Source organism: Notothenia coriiceps, unplaced genomic scaffold (assembly GCF_000735185.1).
Source record: "Notothenia coriiceps isolate Sejong01 unplaced genomic scaffold, NC01 NC01_scaffold00006163, whole genome shotgun sequence".
Lineage (NCBI taxonomy): Eukaryota > Metazoa > Chordata > Actinopteri > Perciformes > Nototheniidae > Notothenia > Notothenia coriiceps.
The window spans coordinates 81,065-101,272 of NW_011338864.1; the positions used below are offsets into that span (position 1 = coordinate 81,065).

General features: G+C 40.0%; 3 protein-coding genes across 4 annotated transcripts in view; 1 reads left to right on the forward strand and 2 right to left on the reverse strand.

Moving 5' to 3' along the window:
- The window catches only part of abcb7 (ATP-binding cassette, sub-family B (MDR/TAP), member 7), a 39,551-nt gene extending 35,879 nt beyond the window's left edge, over positions 1–3,672 (reverse strand). Inside the window, exon 1 of the mRNA XM_010768974.1 lies at positions 3,507–3,672. Coding sequence (XP_010767276.1) covers positions 3,507–3,656 — 150 coding nt within the window. The 5' untranslated portion in view covers positions 3,657–3,672. The remainder of the gene's footprint in view (positions 1–3,506) is intronic.
- Positions 3,673–3,683: 11 nt separating this feature from the next.
- Positions 3,684–9,141, forward strand: uprt (uracil phosphoribosyltransferase (FUR1) homolog (S. cerevisiae)). 2 transcript variants are annotated; one of them, XR_798118.1, is made up of 8 exons: positions 4,017–4,266; positions 5,097–5,139; positions 5,217–5,286; positions 5,506–5,568; positions 6,349–6,419; positions 6,595–6,756; positions 7,701–7,799; positions 8,726–9,141. XR_798118.1 is itself a non-coding variant. In XM_010768973.1 (7 exons), exons 1-7 carry the CDS (start codon positions 4,034–4,036, stop codon positions 8,830–8,832), a joined length of 777 nt encoding a protein of 258 aa, XP_010767275.1. In that variant the 5' UTR covers positions 3,684–4,033; the 3' UTR covers positions 8,833–9,141. The 2 variants fall into 2 exon arrangements, 1 of the variants encoding a protein (XP_010767275.1); XM_010768973.1 differs by lacking the exon at positions 6,349–6,419 and having other exon boundaries at positions 3,684–4,266.
- zdhhc15b (zDHHC palmitoyltransferase 15b) lies at positions 8,837–14,810 on the reverse strand. Its single transcript, XM_010768972.1, has 11 exons — positions 14,654–14,810; positions 14,241–14,267; positions 14,039–14,133; positions 13,809–13,929; positions 13,423–13,492; positions 13,077–13,109; positions 12,868–12,988; positions 12,558–12,690; positions 12,277–12,403; positions 11,764–11,879; positions 8,837–11,224 (listed from the first exon to the last, which is right to left on the reverse strand). The coding sequence occupies exons 1-11, from the start codon at positions 14,769–14,771 to the stop codon at positions 11,181–11,183; spliced, it is 1,005 nt and encodes a 334-aa protein (XP_010767274.1). The 5' UTR covers positions 14,772–14,810; the 3' UTR covers positions 8,837–11,180.
- Between the last annotated feature and the right edge of the window lie 5,398 nt (positions 14,811–20,208).

Sequence of the window (20,208 nt, forward strand, 5' to 3'; positions counted from 1 at the left end):
TGGAGTGTGTGTGTGGGGTGGTCCTGCTGTGATGTGTGTGTTGTGTGTGTGTGTGTGTGTGTGTGCTGTGTGGCGTGTGCGGTGTGATGAGTGAGCTCGTCTGTGATTTAACAATAGGCCCAAATTGGCTTTTTACGAGAAATAACATTCGAAAATTGTTTGAACTGAGATCACCACCTCACCAAGGGCTTGGTAAAGCGCGCGCGCGCGAGAGAGAATCTATAACGGCCAGGATTCAGCTGGGGGTCGCCGATATAGGAGCGAGGCCTCAATCAGTACCGTACATAAAAAAAAAAATAAAATCCATAGCTCTCCTCTTTCCGCCCAGCCGAACGCCAGCTTCCGCCACTGGCAAATCCGCATCTTCGCCCGCAATCTCACCGCATAAGAAAACCCCACCATACAAAACGCCGCATGTCTAATCACATAATCAAAGATGTATGTCCCGGGCATAATCAAGTGATTTTTTGCCCGCGTTTTCCGGAGGGTCTACATTACATCACGAACCATTCACATAGAAGGGGTGTAGCAGGAGCCTTGAAATAACTTTGGAGAAAATAAGTTTAAGTGAATTGTAGTTTAGGTGACGTACACTATCATAACGTCTATTAACTGTTAATTCTTGATGACATGATGAAAGGTTACTAAACATTCTCTTCTTCTCATGTTCTAAATTGTTTGGGCCCGTGGGTGAGGGTGTTTGGGGTGGGCCCATAGGGTGGCCGCCAGGATTCAGCTGGGGTGGCCGGGCAGCTCGCGGCACCCCCCAGACAGCTCCGACAGCTGGCAAGATTAAACTGGTCGGCCTTTAAAATTGGGCTTACTGACATACACTCAACCCTGTGTTGATCCGACGCTTTATTCATACAAAGACAATATCTTTATTGTCGAAAGAAAATAACATATATAGAGATGGATGGATCTCCTGGAGGGAACCCACATCAATCCTCGGTCCATTATGACGTCTATTCCTCAATACTATTATCATTAAAACACGCAACTTATCCAGAAAAGCATAATTGTCATACATAGATGGATAACACAACAACCATACCATTCCACAACTTCACAAAAACATTAATTAACTTATATCAATTTCACCACATCTGTCTTTTGCTCTCTTATTTTTCAAAATCGCTTTTATATCCGTGTGATCTGATCATGATCTGAGTCACACAGGGTTTCCCCACACAGAGCTATACGCTTGGACGTGCACAGACAACAACAAAGCGTATCATTAAGCGGCCGCCCAAGTATATTAACGGGCAGCGGTATATTTCGCACGACCATTTACAGATTATTTGTTTTCTTGCTTTTATAAGTTTTTTTTTTGTATTCTGTCCTTGACCAGCACCGACCCGATCTGCGATTGATCTAACTTGGTGAGCAATGTCCCTCGCTTCTGCTGCTGATCCTCGCCTGCCTTCTGGCCTGCTTAAGGGCCTGCCCCTCACCACCAGGTGACTGGTGTCCACATGAGATGTGGACGCCCGCGACATGGCCACATGTCCATCACAGATCTACATGAAAAAGCCCTTGAGTTGGTCTCTGTGTGTGCATTCAGCTCGGAATACCTAAGCGCTACAGGTGAGGGTAAAAGGACTCGCTCTGAGTTTTAGCATACGTTACACCCCCAGTCTAAGTTATGTATACCATTCAAATATGTAACGAATGACCAACACACTAACAACATATGCTTTCTGGGATACAGTTGTGTGTTTTTACCTATAATACAGTACTGAAATACTCGTCCATAACTGCAGGGATGATGTGGTCCCTCCGAGATCCATCCATCGTCTTAGTACTTGGGTTATTTTCTTTTCGAACATAAAGACTATGTCTTTGTATGAAGTAAAGGTCTAACAGCAGGTTGGTCCTTGTTTCAGTAAAGTGCGCAATTTTAAACCACCCTTTAAATCTTGCCAGTGCGAGCTGGGGGTGGCGGAGTGGCCAGGGCCACCCCACAAGGCTGAATCCTGGCCACCCCTATTGCCACCCCAAAACCACCGCTCACCAGCGGGGCGCCATAACCAATTTTTAGAAAGGCATTAAGAAAGGAAAATGTTAGTACTTTCATCATTCCATGCAGAATTACTTAACAGGAACGTTATTGATAATGGTAGCGCTCACTAAACTAGCAATTCATCCCTTAACTTATTTTCTTCAAGTATTTTCCAAGCCTCTGTTCACCCCCTTCTGTTGTAATGTTCTATGTAATGTAGACCCTCCCGAAAAACGCGGGCAAAAATCCTTGATTATGCGGGCTAAAATCCTTGATTATGCGGGCTAAAATCCTTTTCACACATTAATTGTAAATTAGTTTACTTTTTGTAAACTACAACGCTCCAGCTGAGTAGCGTGATAACTTCTAAGGAAACCTATATTATCTAGATAAAATACTCTCACTCGTCAGATTATTAAGTGCACCAAGCTAGAACTCATGCAATGTGTAAATTAAGATAATATAATAATTACTTTATTCATCCCAATTTGGTAAATGTTTTTGTCACAGCAGCATGTAAACAAGACATTGCACATAATGTCAAAATTAAAAAGAGAAGAAAATAAACAAACATAAACATAACAGAAACATCTGAAAATAGAAAATAAACCAGAACTAAAAAGTAAAATATATACATATTGACAGTGAAAGATATATATCTGAAGACTATATTTCAAGAGATATACACTATGAAGGGCCAACTTACAGCTAACAACAATAAAAAGGATATTATTAACATTGAGTGTGCAAGAAATACAAAAAATAATTAAATATAAGTGTACAATGTAAAGTATAAAGACACTATATACAAATGGATGAAAACACCTAGTGAAACGATGCAACACAATTCAACAGCCTTGCTAAAACTACCTCATTTTAAAACACTATAAAGATTACCATTTTGAGTTTCAAGAAAGACTAAACATTAAAACCTTACAGGTAGTAAATATGGCTGGGGTGGTATATTGCATCAGTTTGAGCAAGTTCTACACACAGCAAGTGCTGAAAACTAAAGTTCTGATACAATCAATAACAGACTGTTAACATGTGATGACAGTTATCACATCAGCTACAAAAAGACAGTCTTATCTCTAACATGTACTGACTCTTATAACACGTGACGGAGTCCACTGACAGCCTCATTAGCTTGATAAACGTTGATATGTTTAAGCAGATAGTAGGAGTTATGATACACTGTTAACTTATTGGTATTGGGTTAAATGTAAGGGACAAAGTGCAGACCTTACTGTAACGTTAACCATTCACTAAAGCTAATGTTAACACAGATAGTAACAAGTAAGTTAGCCAGCTAGCTAGCTGTTAGCATCTTGTTGACGATACAATCGTAAATGACATCGACATTTCTTGTAAATAAACTGTCTAAATTATCTATTTTAACTTCCTTTAAACTAAGTTAGAAACACTTTCCATCGCTGCCCTTGCGTATTGACTGTCAACCAAAAACACAGTGTCCTCTCCAGCCACCTGACCCCCCTTTACTTACCAGATATGTGCTTTGGCGTTTAGGTTCCGACACCGTTTCCCTGTGACTTTTATTCCAAATGTGATATGAGCTTGTCTGTCGAAGGAGAAGCGCTAATTGCTGTCTTTGAAAGTAAAAGCCGCATTTCAGTGTTACCAACATCGGCGCCATGTTGCTGCTGAAGGAGGAAGGCGGTTAGTCAACACGCCGGATACGTCATATCCGGTTTCCACCAACCCTGTGTGCTAGCGGACAAGCAGCTTTAGTCCACTCTACGTTACATTTTGAGGACTTATCTGCCGCTACTTTAATATTGACACGACGGGATTGAGTATCTAAAAGGTTGGTGAATGTGCTGCTAAAGGTCAGTCTACGCGGTAGCTGCGTGACTCGGATAGTTTTACTTCAAAACAGCAGCTTAAGCTAAAGGAAGAACACGTTGTCTTCTTTGTCACGCACACAGCGGTTAAACTGGGTCACTCGGTCAAGAATCGGTATTTAACTTTATCACATTTTAGGAAAGGAAACCCCTTGATCTCGCACTCAGGATGCCTTGCCACAATCAACAGCTGAACAATGTCAACAGTGGTCAGGAGCACCCAATGAAGCAAGTGCGATTTGCAAACAACAGCAGCAGCAGCAGCAGTAGTGTGCTACCCACCTCTGAAGCCTCTGATGGCAGCATACAGACTGACAGCAGCCAGGAAACTGTGGGACCTCAGCTCAAACTGCTCCCTCTCAATGACCAGATCCGGGAGTTACAGACCATAATCAGAGACAAGTGAGTCCCTACTCCTATCTTAACCAAAGTACAGACCACAGCAGATCTGTTGTGTTAAAAATCAAAATAGTTATTATGCTACACTTTTTTGAATTGCCATTTTTCCTAATTTAAATGCAGCCCTGAAGTGCTTTACAACAAAGGGAAATACAAATAATGGACATGACATAGTTAAAATAAGATTGGAAATTGGATTTGAAAAATATAAGTGACATAAGTTGCAAAATAAACTCACACACAATAATAACGGTACACATTACGTTTAAAAAGGGATCAATATTTGTAGCATGCACATATAAGTCATAAAAACCGCAGCTGAATCAAACTTCCATTAACACATCAACACCAAATATGATAGGATGATTGTTGGAAAAAAAATAGATAAATCAAGGTTCAAGGCTTTTATTGTTATATTTCGTACATAACTACATTGTTATGTCGATGAAAATCTTAGGTCACAGGCTGAAAACTGAAAAAAATAGTGCAAGTAAATACAATAAAATAGAATAGAAGTAGTGCCATAAGAGTCTATATACAAGTAATAATTCATTTGTAAGTTGCAAACAGGTGAATTTTATGGATGTTCTTGTTAATGTATTATATTATGAATAAACCTCAAGACAGGGTGGGAAAAATGATCCCAATAACTTCCACACAGTGAGGTTAAGTATTCATTTTGGACGAGCTCAGTGAGATAGGATCAGTACACAGTACAAATGCATACATGTATGTATCATAAGAGGAGGGATACAGTAGGTTTGGTGCATTTATAGTCAAAAACTACATTGAGTACTTAGTTTGTAACTAAGTATTTACATTTTCATTTTCAGGACAACCAGCAGAGGAGACTTTGTGTTTTGTGCTGATCGACTGGTAAGCTTGGGACTTAATACACCATATGTAATGTGTATAAGCTGCAAGCTCTGAGCTTTTTCTTCTTCAAATAACAGATCAGACTAGTAGTTGAAGAGGGTTTGAATCAGCTCCCCTACTCGGAGTGCACTGTGACCACGCCAACAGGTGAGGGTCTCTTTCTCTCATAACAAAGTTAACGTCTAGGTTCAGACACAGAATCTGAGCTCCGACACTTCTATTAATCCATGTAAAAGCTATCCAATTATAACAATTAAAAAAAATAAGTGGGCTCACTTCCTGTGTTTTACCTCTAGCCTGTGTGACTACCAGGCTTATTCAGCTCGGCTACATTTGTGAATGTTCCCACTTCATTTTCCCCCTCAGGGTACAAGTATGAAGGTGTCAAGTTTGAAAGAGGCAACTGTGGAGTCAGCATAATGAGGAGTGGTAAGTTACACCTGTCGTGTCACACCCACCAAAATTACAGCCCCTCCTTTGTAGGTGCATTTATCATGTCTTCCATGCATATGTGATTTGTGCCAACTTGCTGTATATCCAGTCCTGCACGTATTCATCCGTTCATGGGAAGTGTGTGCTCAGGATCATTTCATTTGTATAAGTTATTTTTTCTAGACATGAAACTGATTGATCATTTTAATACAATAGAATAATATTACAGGTCCATGCTGTACTTTGCAGAACAGGTTCTCTGAAGGAATCACTGTCACCGACTCACTTCCTCTCTCTCTCAGATTTAATGAGACTGTCAAAAGCCAAACCTATATTATCCTTTTATGAAAGTAATTCTAGGGCAGGAATATATAAATTATAAGGGTTGGACAATTATTTTAGTTAAATCTTTCAAGCAACACACATTAGCTGCAGTGTATGACGCAGATCGAAACACATCCACCTATTGTTTTCTATCTAGTCTACACAGCGCTGGCATCTTGACACGTCAATATTCATACATAATTACGTATCAGAATACAGGATGTCCTATTTTTTTTTAACAGCATTCTAGAAAAATAGGAACTTACGGCTAATGTGCTTTTTTGTTCTTTATAGGCAGCACGCATTGATGTAAATAATATTTTAAAAGTGCATTTTAATGTATTTTTTTTACATCGTCCATTCATTTTACTGTGCTGTTTTGTAGAGACATAAGCACACACAGTGTAGTTTGTGAGACATACACAATTTAGACACATTTTTGATTTTCATCAGTGTTGTTCATTTTGCCTACTTGGCAATCGCACTTGCAGAGCCGAGATGAACGGAGGGAAATCTGGACTACTGTAAGTATTGTGATTTCATACAGTATTATGAAGTCCAACTCAAAATTGAGTTGGACTTGGGTTATACACACATCACATATTGTGAAATTAATGCTGGACCACTGGCTCTAAATCAATAAATTCATCAAAATGAACAACATCCTCTGAGCAAGATGCATTGTGTGTCTCACCACAGGTGAGGCCATGGAGCAGGGTCTCCGGGACTGCTGCCGCTCCATCCGCATTGGCAAGATCCTCATCCAGAGTGATGAGGAGACACAGAAAGCCAAGGTCTTCTATGCCAAGTTCCCCCCTGATGTGTACAGAAGAAAAGTGCTGCTCATGTACCCTATCCTTAGTAAGTAACACAGGGCTGAGTGCAGTTAATCTCACTGATGATGACTCCAGTTAACCGCCCTCGGCAGCACATAAATGTCAAGAGATGTCCATTTTTGTGCAAATGTAAAAACGGTTTCATGTATTTATTCATTTTGAGAAATCTCCCTTGAGTTGACCTTCACCGGCAAGTCTCTGCATTTCCACATCATACCAGCCCATTCACACTGTTCTGATAATTATAGCTCTTACGGGGGAAATTATACACTGCCCGGGAGATAGCCACCAAGCTGCTGAATAGCATAATGAGAGCCAACAAAAATAGGATCTTAATAGCCCTGGTTTCCCAATGTCAGAAAGCAGCATTTTTATGCTAAAATAATGGTCACTAATCCAGGTTGAATGTATGTTTTATTATCTCAGAACATATGGTTACACTGATGCAGATAACAGGGTCAGGAATGAAATGCTACATAGTGCTCAGACTCAGTACCTAGAGAGGAGATGCTAACATAATGCAGCAGTTACTTGCCAACAGCCAGATTCTAACCCATACACAATCAAACATTGTTTACTGTATATTTTTGACGTTTTTAATTGTGTTTATTCATTGTATGTACAAGTGCTGTACTTGGGAGAAGCCCCCTAGTTTTGTTCATGTCCTTCTTTTTATGTTATCATGTGGCATTATGATACAGATACAATGTACAGTTGATCGATCGAGCATGTTTCAATTTAAGAGAGTCTTTTGTATTTAATACCAAGTTATTTTTATATTTGTCAATTTCAAAATACAGGACAAAACCTCTCCCCTGCTGGTGGTTATAAAATAACAAGTGCACACACAAATAGCAATAACATTACATTGTGTTGGCTTCAATTTACACATTGTTTCTGAAACTAAAATGACATTGTAAACATTTGAATATCCGCCGCTGTTAAACCCTACATTTTCTGTGTCTGCAGGCACCGGCAACACTGTGATCGAGGCGGTGAGAGTGCTGATCGAGCACGGAGTCCAGCCCAGACATATTATCCTCCTCAGCCTTTTCTCCACACCTCACGGTATGCCACCACTGCCAGTTCACTCCAACTGCAGCTTACCACCAATTTACTTTTGTTTACCCACCAGATCACACACAGTTTTTCCTCCATCCTTCTCTCCTGCTGCATCATTATACTGCTGGTAACCACAATGCAGTTTGGTGGCACTGCTGATCTGACGCAGCCGTATGAGTGAGCAGAGCAGCAGATCTTTTTTAAATTAGACCACAAATAGGACTAGCGGTAGTTCTCCCCAATGACTACTTGCCTGATTATAATGGCATTTAATGTGGATATGTGTTGTTTTCAGGACATTTTGTTATGTTTAACCCTTGTGAGCTTTGGTTCTACATAAGGCCAAAATATACACACAAAGAAAGAAGCCCATGTTAACATAACATATTAGCCAATCCTACTGTTAATATGCTGAGAGGGTAATGTAAGGAATTGGCGCAATGACCTTTAGAATTATTTATTTTTATACTCAAATAGATATGATTCCCTAGTCGAATATGTTTTCAGACTTACTGCAAATGTGTTTTTGGGAGTCTTATTCAATGTTTAGGAGCTGATGAAAAATAGGCAACTTTTTTTTGTTTTATGAGAGACTTGTTGTGTGAACCATACTGCTAGCTGTGGCTCAGGGTAAAATGTTTTTGGGCAATTCTCTTTGTTCGTTATGACATTTACAGCATTTTAATATCAATTCAAATACATTTAGCAAAGCTGTGCAGCATTTGAGGAAATCATAAAAGTCAGGATTAGTCCTCTGGCTACAAATAAATGGTAAATGCATGTATGCTTGTCCTCCCCTCTGTCTCCCCCTTTCAACACTCACTCTAAAATAAAAGCTACTCTGGCCCAAAAAATTATAAGTTTGACCTTTGCTGTTAGTTTCTCAGGTTTGCCTTGTATTAATGCAATACATTTTACTTTTTATTTCTTAGGAGCCAAATCTATTATCCAGGAGTTCCCTGATATCACCATCTTGACCACGGAGGTCCACCCGGTGGCTCCGACACATTTTGGCCAGAGGTACTTTGGCACCGACTGAACCGGGGACAACATGAGGAACATGACCTACAAATAGTTTTGAGTATATTTTGTCTTGTTTATTTAAATTTCTCTCATGTTCTCCTTGTTGTGCCAAATAATGCTACCCTATCTCCAAAGTTCCTAAACTGATACAAAATGATTAATCTGAGAGACTGTATTTATTATTGTTGCTTTTTTTTCTTGCTGTGTATCCTCATGCTAAAGAAAGAGAACATCAGTGAACTGTATAAAGAGTTGGATCATTTTATTTTGCATGTTACAACAACCGATGGAAAATAAAGAAATTTATATTTGTTAAAAGACAGAACAGCAAATGAAACAGTTTCAGTACTTTCAATGGTTTAGAGGTGTTGAAATAAGGAAGCGCCACAATCACATACTATACAAAGTAAAGATATAAAAAGGGACCACACTGCATCTGCTCTAGCAGTATTGAACTCTATCATTTGTCATCTTATAAATACCACGTATCCTACTATTTGATAAAAGCAAATTGCTTCAATAGTTTATTTTAAGAGTCACTTGATGGAGCAACATATGCAGACACTGCCTGCCGCAGTAATGAATCCGTAAACTCAATACACAGGAAGAGAAACTGAAGATTATAACAATGAATAGACACGAGACGACATGAAACACTCAACATCCACATCTTTCCTAGAGTTTATACATGCTTTCAGACAATGAGTTGTACCTCATATAATGTATGTTATATTGTGAATTTCTCAGATATGAGCAGCATTTTATTTGGCTTTCCCAACATAGTAGTGAAGCAAGTTAAAGTGTCAAGATCAAACAGTATCAAGGTTTGATAAAGGCCAAACTTTTGAATTGTACTAAAATGGACGTACTCACTAACAGAAGTTTTTTTTAACTAAGTTTGCTGGCTAAATATAAATACACAATAAATACCATAAACCAACAGTTTCCACCAGGAGGATCTGTTCCATTACTATTAAAATGTCAAAATACATTAACGCAGGTAGAAAACCATTTGGAACATCACATTGCAGAAGATCGCGTTCCTCTACCAACCAGTGGATGAGGACCAGTCGATATATATATATATATGTACACTTATCTGCATGTTTCAAGAGATCAAAAGTCCAAGCAGACATAGAACCTATAAATTATTTTGTACCCATGATGAAAGTTAATTTCACTTTCCTATAACTTCCACACAGAAGTGTTACTGCACTAGGGAAGGCTGGTATGGTAGAAAGATTGTGATTGTTTTTAAATAAAAAGTCTATCACAGTTTGTTTTTGTATGCTCATCCCCGGCATTGGACTGAAACCCATCACTCGATTTCTTTAGAGCAATGTATCCAACATAATTTAAGCAATGATACACGGTATATGGACCCCACTTAAGAATTTTAAACATATTACGTTTGCCATAATACATATTGAGCTGTAACAGTGAATTAACACTTCAAATATACAGCAGTTTAGTTTTTAATACCCTTACCAGTCTGATCAGACATCAATAATGTCATATTTAGCAAATAACATTAATGCTGAGATTCTCTACATAAGCACAATATGAGTTTTCTCGTAAATAGGTGCCTGAAACGTTGACAGTCTATTCACAAGCAGGGAGCTGAATACATTCTTAGAAGAAAAGGAGTCCGAAAAACACAAAAATTAATATATTAATAAGGCGGAGGTTAAGTCAGGTAATATAATACTCTTATTTGCATTAAAAAAAAAAGTAAGATATCATGGTAATATTCTGCAAAGCTCAAACTGGTAGAGGCCAGACAACTGAATCACTACAAGAGACCTGCAGCATCATAGGTGTTAAGTTAGAGCCCCCCACCCACCCAGCACAGACACTGGAAACCCACGACCCAACAATAACACAGAGGCATGTAAAGCAGTACAGAGCTAGACAGAAGCTCCCCAATTAACACTTATTTATAATCCCACAAAGGCCATTGTTTTGTGATGAACAACCGGAGGGAAATATATATATATATATATATATATATATATATATATATATATATATATATACGACCCATGGTAATAAATACAGCCGTCTTTTTGTATACAAGGTAATATTTGACAAGTTTTGGTCTGAACCAAACTGATCCTGTTGTACTGCTGAGAGGAGAGGTGAAGCTACTGGTTGCCCATTGAGTTCCTCTGTTCATCAATATGTAAAACAGATGGGGACAAGTGGCAATAACAATGCAAATGCACTTTTAATCCACACGTTTGGCCTCCTTCAGGATTTGTTCAGTGTCTGAAGGTCCACATGATATGGAATGCGTTTGCCACAGTGTGTGTGATATGAATCTACATCCTCTGAACCAGTGTATTTTGTCCTTACTTTACATTACTATTCCTCCATCTCTATGGTAACCAAAGGGTCATGGTCCTCAACTAGAATGAAAGAAGAAGAAAAAAGAAGAGATTTCAGCGTGGATACACGAGTCAACATGGACTGTGACCACCAGGTGGAGCAGAACCGTTTGGTTGGAATGCAAACTGCTGTGCAGGGGAATATTTGGGCCTCCAAGTTTGAGCACAAACATATTTGTTTCTGCTTTGTTTAACAATCACGTCTCCAAGGTGACAAAGCGTGTGTTATTTACCATTTATGGAAGGTGCTGGAATGTGACTTTATACAGAAATACTTAGTCGTGTGCCCATTACTGTGACTGGAAAGCTGAGTTTTGGCCATTACAGGGACTAACTATTTAGACTTCTGTAGAAACATCTGAAAACCATTTTTGATGCATAACTTGTTATATTTGTACATTTACTAAAGCTTGACACACTCAAATGATATAAAACATCAGTACACACAATGAATGCAAAAAGTGACTGATATCCTTTTTAGGATTTTAAAATGCAGTTTGTTTTCTGGGAATTGGAAAGATAATGTGGAAATATGATATGACAAAGTTAAAGTGACTCACCCAGGCTTCCCTCAGAGCCATCATCAGACTCCTCCCACAGGTCCTCATTAGCTAATAAGGGGTTGTGGGACTCAGAACTGCGATTCTTCAAGGGGAAGTAGTGGCCGTTCCCTTGGCTGACGTTTACAGTGTGCAAAAGAAAAGGGAAGCTTAGTTAGGAGCCGTGGCCATCACTCCATCAACTGATCTAATCCTTCATAGAAAATGTTAGAAAATGAAATGCTGCTACATGTAAAAACAACTTTGATTCTGCGGACTGACTCTCCAAAAAATCCCAAGTGGTTTTTACAACTAATTCATATTATCCCTCCTATAAACTATCCAAATATATAATTGATTATTTCGACTAAAGTTACCTGTATGTTGTTTGATATTATTGTTTGCTATAACTATATTTGATTTTTACTGCACATTTCTTTCATAGCTCAAATTCAAAACATTTATAAAAAAGCGTCTTACAGTAAGTAAACTAATTATGCATCCTAACTTGTTTCCTCATGCCAACAAACTCACCCAGTGAAAACCGGGATGAACCACAGCCTTCGATCCTCTCCAAACACTTGCTGCAGATTTCTACGTATGCCAACATTAAAGCCATTTCTGTCTGGTCCACTGACAAAAACTGGAGCTGTGAAAGCCTCTAAGAAAAGGAAAAAGAATCAGAAAGTGGTTTAAATTCTCCATTATCCAAATATCTATTTGAACAAAGCTCCTACATTTATGAGATGATGAGAGCAGCTTCATGAGAAGGATCTAAAGGGGTTCCATTCTCCAATAAATACGTTAATCCTCACCTAAAGTGGATCGGTTCTTGGAGACCAACCAACAGTGGTAGCCAAAGAGGAACATGAGACTGACGAAGAACATGAGCGCCACAAACATGAGGAAGAGGACATGGAACTTTGCAGGTCCATTTGGCAAGTCCCCCTGGAAGAGAGAAACAGGAGAACGAGAAACTTGAGAAAATGGGCTTAAAAAGGTTTTACTCAATACACTTGGTTATCTGTTCCTGTGGAATTGCAGTAGTGCTGACTGTGTGCAACACAAATATGTGATATGACTCCATTATGATCACCAGTGATAATTTAGACTTATGACACTCACCACCCAGAATTTAAGGAAATACTGAAAGACTGTAGCTGCAATGAATACACAATACACCATGGAGTAGGCCAGGAAAAGCAGGAAAAACTTGTAGTTGGCAAAGCCCACACAGTTGTTCACCCTAAAATAAAAAGAAATGATGCTTTCAGAGCAAAACAATGATACATACATTCCTCAAAAATAGGGAAATACAGGCAAAAGTTACTTACCAGGGACAGTGATGGTCCATCTTCAATACACATCTTTGAAAGAAAAATATTGTTTTAATGCATATCATTTTGACAGCATTGCAGCTTAAGCAATTAGTACCTTAAATCAAATCATAAATATCATACTTTTGATGCAACCTTCTTTAACAGTTTTCTGTTATTTTACTGATGCCTTTTGGTAAACATTTGATCTACACTAATTGATCATCAGGATATTTTCTCTGAGATATTGTGTGCCAACAAAGCAACACCTTGTAATTACCACCACAGTCCAAGGCCAACAAATATAATCTTGCCTCTCGTAATCTCTCTAGTTGAATGAATTGAGGAGGAAAGAGTGACTTACGTTTCACAAACTGAGCAGTGGTGACAGCGGTCAGGCTTCAGAACCTGGCAGCGGTCGCAGAACCTGATAGCTGGAGACAACAGGATGGCCAGTTGAATAAAGGACATTTGAGCTGAGCGTACCCTTCACTTGCTTCCTTTAGTCTACAACTTAGTCTTAGCAATCAGCACTAATGAAAGAGATGCATTGGCTGATTACTTTGGATGAGGCCTAATTCCCCTAGACTACTTATTTTCAACGCACACAAGATTATGTGCGAGCTGACTGTGCCTAAAATACCTGCCTTGTGAATCCTTTTTTGACATACGGCACAGAAGGGGTTAATACCATATGAAATGATATTACTGCAGAAGAAAAAATGTGAATTAAATGAAAGCACAAGTTACCTCCAGAATGAGCTCGACTGAAGATGGGCAGTTTCTTTGCAATCTCAACCAGGATTTGTTTCTGAGCATCTGGTCTCTCTTCAAATTCGTATCTTTGCTTGTCCGAGTATGACAGCTGAAACTAAAGCAACAAACATGCATCATTATCACATTTATATTACAGACTCGATAAATGGTCAAATCAATCCTAGCTGGATGTTCAGCCTGGCAGCTTTAACTGGGCAGGATACCTTTTTGCATGGTGAGGCAGGAGGGGTAAAAATGGACTTCCAGTAGGTCCAGGAGAACATCACAAAGCAAACATGAAATACCAGTAGATAGGCCACTGCAAAAACAAACAAGTCACAACAATGTACAAAATACTACAATAAACGTAATGTATTTTATAGCAGCGCACATTGATTGTAGCACAAACATGTGTACGTAACTCACCTTTCTCCAGTGTGTTGGTTAGTGTAACTGTAAAAACAATAACATGGCATGAGAAAACAGAAGCTGGGTGCCAGAGATTAGCAACCATTTTGCCAGATATTGCCCCTAATAGTTTACAATTCAAAATAGGAACAGGATTTAATACCGGCTAACTCGACTAGCCCGACTGACAGGCAGCTAGGAGACGCAGCAACAGCCAGTCTTTGTAACACTAACCTCTAGGTGGCAATACGAAATTAAATTAAGTATTCACGTTGTGTTTTATAGCTACATAAGGCACACACCGTAAACCACTTCCGCCTATTTTGCTAGCTCCTGCTCTGGCTTTTAATTTTGTCAACACTGCTGTGCGGCAATCTGCGATGTACACAATGAAATACTAAGAAACACAACAAACGGACTGTCATACTTACAAAGACATAGCTCAAATACGTAGGCGTAGTATGACCACAACATCACGGCGGCTATTATAAGGACAGGTATCCAGGAGAAAACCCTTTGACAGCATCTCAAGCCTCTGGAGAGAGCCATGTTCGACTAGTCTCTCTCTCGATCTGCGCTTGACTACCATCCCTGGGAATCATCCATCAGTGAGATCTGCGAGCGATTCACCACACTCCGGGAGCTAGACCTGAATCCTCTCATCCAATTATCGAGACTTGCATTATGACAGTAATACAACTTTTACTGTTATATCTTTATATAACCCTGGTACTTAATTTCAAGAAAGGTGCACTGATTTCCCTACCGGAAAACATTATGCAAAATAAAAAAGACAAAATAAAAAAACAAAACTTCAATGTTTTACCAACATCAGTCCTGATCGTTAGTAGGCCTACAGGCTGCATTCTGGTCCATCAATCAGTTTAACTTTTGTCGTAGACATTAAATAGTTTGACTCAACCTTAATTACAGGTGGACGTTTATTTTACTCCATGGCACTGGCATGCAGACTATACATATAGTCCCAAATGTATAAAGATTTACGTTTGCTATATGAGCTCTGGTATTACTTTCTCCAACCAGGAAAGTAAGATCTTATGTAAAATCCTATGGATTATTTCTTGAATGTGTGCCTAGTCTTCCAGTGAAGTTGTAAGTACAGCGGCATTACATTACATTCATTTGGCATACCATTTTTCTCAACAAGGCAGTTTAAGTTTTATTCCCACGCATACATGGTGTACATTGGGAGCAATGTGGGTATCAGTGTCTTGCTCAGGAGTACTTTGCCATGTGGCCTGCATGGGTTTGAACTAACACCTCAACAAATATTGGACAACCTGCTCCACAGCCAAAGCTTCAGCCACTCAACTTTACATGAGTCCTGTATGGTCCAGCACATTGGAGCATTAACAAACTCACCATTTATCAGATAGTGTAAAGCAGAGGGCTGACAGAAAACGAGGGGATAGAGACTTGACGACAAGCAATAACTAGCTTTAACAGAACCTTTTCAAATAAGTGCTCTTGTTTATTCTGTGTGCCTAATTTGTAAATTACACACGCACGCACGCACGCACGCACGCACACACACACACACACACACACACACACACACACACACACACACACACACACACACACACACACACACACACCTAATTGTTTGCCCTCCCAAGAGCAAAATTGGATTAACATTCTTTGAGTAAAAGTCATTGCAGTGCTGTTTTATTTCTAAGTTAAAGATTGATGTTCACCTTCTACAATAAAAGATTGTGAATTACATCATCATGGCTGATTTCTTATTTTATGTTAAAGTGATAATATTGTATTTCCTTATTTCCACCTGTAACTTACAAAATGTACAGACTTAGTTACATTTTTTGAGATCTGACTGGGTTTAATTATAATGATTTATTTGTTGCATTGAAACAAACAGTAACATGATGAATTTAAAGGAACATTTAAAGAAAAAGCCTTTTTTTGATGTTGAAAAGGGAGCTGTTGTGACACAAGAAACATTTCCAACTTGAGTATAATCATCATATATGGACTGTGTGAGCAGTATCATTTAATGCAGTAATGCAGATCAGCTTGTAAAAGGTGTGTATTGTGGGTAGCGGCTGCCGTCCCACTGGTTGCCTTAGTGTGAGCCTCTTTGCTCAGAACGTTCTGGAAGTCGTGATGGATGCTGTAGGTGTTCACATAGGAGGTAAAAATGATTGTGTGTTACTGTCTGCAGGGTGTCAGGTTCCCCCCCCCCCCCATGAACCATGCCTCCCCTTTCTTATAGCCCCCTCCCCTAAACACTGAAGCTAATAATGGTAAAGGAACGATTGATTACATGTACTGTTAAAGAGAAAAAAAGTTTGTTTGCTCAGTGCCATTTGAGGTTTATAACAAGACGCTCCCTCCAGATAGTGGCATATGCCAGTTCTCTCACTCTGTTAGACATTTACCAACAACGTCTTACCCTGGCTGAGCTGTGAATTATTTCACTGGAATTAGGTGAAATTCCCGTGTTAGGTTGTCCTGTCTCATGGGTTTGTTATGGTCTGTAATGTCAAACTATCACCGACTACCCAATTATATCACACTACTTTTAATTCAAAGGATTATAGTGGCAAACTAAGAAAAACTTTGAAAAAAACACATTACAAAGCATCTACGTGCACTATTTGATATCTTGGTTAATGTCTGTACTCAATTAAAAATGAACTTTAACACATTTTGGGGTAAAACAGCATCAACAGCCCATGCACTTTGCAGCAGTCACCAATGGGAGGCACTGTGAGACCAATAACTTGCATCCTTGCAGCCACATCATCCTAGCAGTTACAACACACCTTTTAAAATTGCCTTTCGGAGAATCTTAAATGTGAACATTAATAGGTTAAAGTCAAGTGTTAGGTTAATGTGAACTCATTAGCAGTGTTCATACCACTATGCACGTTTTTAAATCTGAAAGCAAATCAAAAGCAGATGGAGATTGTTTGAACATCAAGGTGTCCAATTAGACTGGTAATTAGACTGGTTACAACACAGACTGGTGTTTTTATCGTTCACAGTTGTCTTTGTAAAACAAAAAAAGAACTAATCCTATGCCGGGAAGACCAACATGGCTGATGTCATTATAAGCACTGATGTCTGTTTATAATGAGAGTGCATCTTATATTTAATATATACCATTAACTCTTTGGCCATCCCTTGAGAAAGGTACTGCTTGCTTTTGTTCTGAACATTTATAACATGCGGTCATCCTCTGACGTGGCCGTCTGACACAATGCGTAAAACAACCGCTGTAATAGTCTCCCCATTACTGTATGCCATGAAACTGGTCATGAGACCCCAGAGTCACAGAAGCATTTAAGCGTGGACTCTCACAGCCCAACAGGAGAGTTGATCACAGACGTCGTAGAGAGGCTTTGCCTGCTTCACAGTACCACCTGCTATCCCCCCTTTATGTAATGCAGACTCCCTCTGCAGTGCCTTCTGGGATAGGGGTGTGAGGTGAGCTGCACCCAACACTGACCTCCTCTCTTCCATCACACATGTTCCTGCTTCTTATTCTCCAGGCCTGCTCCTTTCCCTGACATCTTTTCCCCCTTCAACACATCGTCTGTCGCTGGCTCTCCATCCAATTCCTGCTCTCTTTGACCCCCCAGCCCCCCTCTGTCTTCCCCTCTCTACAGGCAACAGTGTCGGCAGCGGAGTGATGACAGCTCCCCTCTCATTCAACCGCTCACTGGAGGCAGGAAGCGGCCATCCATCCATCAGCACGGCAGCAAACCCCTCCACTACAAAGCCATTGTGACTAGCAAAATAGTAACGGCTTTTTTAATCAAAACATTTACTCCTGTGTAAAAGTAAAACACAAACGACTAATATCAGGAGTTTGAGGCAGATTCCTGGTCTCAGAGGTGTGTGTGAGGTGCATTACATGCCGCCCTGGTGGTAGTCTACATAAACAGACAGTAGGGGCTGGAGGAGAGCCCGTTTGAGGAGAAGTCATGCGTGGCGGCAGAAAAGTGCCAAAGGACCCAGGTTCACAATGTGCCGCCATGCAGGCGTGTCATCCGGCGAGAGGAGCACAATGGCAGATGCAATCCGGTGTTCTTTGAGTTTGCTCTTGAGCTGCTGCTCGCTGTTATGCCTTGAAGATGAAGTGGCACTTAGAGTGTGCATTTCATTTGACCCCTGAGACTCTCATGTCATGCAGTTGTGCACGGCTGATTCAGGGAATGCTGATGATGCTAAGCACTTGGGAGGGTGATTCATTTGGGAGGTGTGTGTGTGAGGGAGAGGAATATAGGTATTATTTGTTTTGCAGACTGTAAGCGTGTCTCCATTTTTATTTTTTGCAACACCGCAAAACATTGATTTCCATTTCATTCCCTGCATGCCTCAGTGTCTGGACGGTAGAATTCATAATGTGTGTATCCGTTTGAAGTCAATATGGTGCACATATTGGAAAGTCTGCATTCATCTTAACATATATTGTCATTGGTGTGCGTCCAGGTGATCAAAGAGTCGCTGTTCAGCGGTTGCCCACATTTAGACAAAAGGTATGTGTGCAAAGATCAGAAATTAGCACTGGAGTAATTAGAGAGACAGACCAGTACAAGAAAACACAGCTATGACTTCACAGAACATGGTCACACACGTCTTTTGCAATTTAACTTAACACAACACAGAAAAAGACTTAATGCATTAGACCATTAACCTATTAACACCAATGCATTTCACTGACATCTAGAAACTTGTTTTGGTGCAATATTCATGGATGAATAAGTCATGTTGGAATCAGGGAGAATAATGCATGCCTTTTTATGCTTTTTCTTTTTTAATACGTCATACAGCCAAATGTTCTGACTGAGGCAGACTGCAGAGCCTCAAGGTCTGGTTCTCACCCCACTGATGGACACGGCAGAGCACAGACGTCTGGAAAGCTGTTGGGTTAGTGTGACATCAGCAAACGGCACTCAGCGGAGCAGGAGAAGCCCTTAAACAAGACTATATTTCTGCCTGGACTCTGCTCATATTCACACTTAACAGCAGAACAAACAATGACAGGGCGGGGAGGAATTGCAGACACCTCACCCAGCATGTGTGAAAATAAATCTGCTCAAGGGTGGGGACCTGTGTGTCTTCAACAATCATGGAAATTTCAATGGCCAATGCTATACGCGTTTTAATAAAGGCATTTTGTTACGCTGTCTGCCTGTCACGCACACATGGGAGATTTCTGTATCACATGCTGCCTTGACAACCTACGTGGAGCTCTTTTCTTTCCCTGTTGCTGACAGGATCTAAACTGAAAACGTACTTCATCAGGATCATTGTTCTTGATCCGCGCTTGTCGTCAAACAGATTAATTGCATTTTGCCAAGTGATAAAATAATACATTGTGTCTAACCACATGATAATATTTGGAGTGGAACATCAAAGGGTGATTGTAGCTTTGTCGCTTCAAGGGCCCTTTTGAAAGCTCAAATACTGCCTGTGGTCTGTCTAAACTTAACCTCCTCTTCGCTGCTGAAAATAACTCATGGAAAATCTGATCTGGAGATAACCCTTTTTTTCCTCGGAGATAGTGAGAACAAAAGGCAACGCTTTCACTCAGACTACATTTCATCACCTCAGAATGACTTTCCATAAATACGATTGGTTGTATCAATATGTGTTATTTTGCTGAGTGAAAAGGAAGTGGTTGTTAAGTGCCATTGGTGAGATACAAACAGAGGCTGGGGAAAGGAAAGAGTGCAGCAACTGGACACAGAGGGCAGCTGGAAAGTCTATCATCTCACAGGTTTAGAAGCTTGTTGGCCTTGTATTGTACGCCAGCCTCCAGTGTCCCTCAAGGACGCTAATCTTTCCATGAAACACAGACACAGTCACAACATACACAAAACCACACACATGGAAATTTTTCACTGATGAGTACAAACCGCCCCACCCCCCTTTGGTTGTTTTGCTGCAGGATATGAATTTCTTATATCAAACCCAGCGGAGACGGAGCAGGCAA

Excerpts from the sequence above, each read along its gene's own strand:
- uprt (XM_010768973.1), top strand. The coding sequence starts at position 4,034 with ATGCCTTGCCACAATCAACAGCTGAACAATGTCAACAGTGGTCAGGAG. Across the intron at positions 5,140-5,216 it reads TGTTTTGTGCTGATCGACTG|ATCAGACTAGTAGTTGAAGA; the intron begins GTAAGCTTGGGA and ends TTCAAATAACAG. Across the intron at positions 6,757-7,700 it reads GCTCATGTACCCTATCCTTA|GCACCGGCAACACTGTGATC; the intron begins GTAAGTAACACA and ends CTGTGTCTGCAG.
- zdhhc15b (XM_010768972.1), bottom strand. The coding sequence starts at position 14,771 with ATGGCTCTCTCCAGAGGCTTGAGATGCTGTCAAAGGGTTTTCTCCTGG. Across the intron at positions 13,930-14,038 it reads CTGCCTCACCATGCAAAAAG|TTTCAGCTGTCATACTCGGA; the intron begins GTATCCTGCCCA and ends TTGTTGCTTTAG. Across the intron at positions 12,989-13,076 it reads ATGGACCATCACTGTCCCTG|GGTGAACAACTGTGTGGGCT; the intron begins GTAAGTAACTTT and ends TTTTTATTTTAG.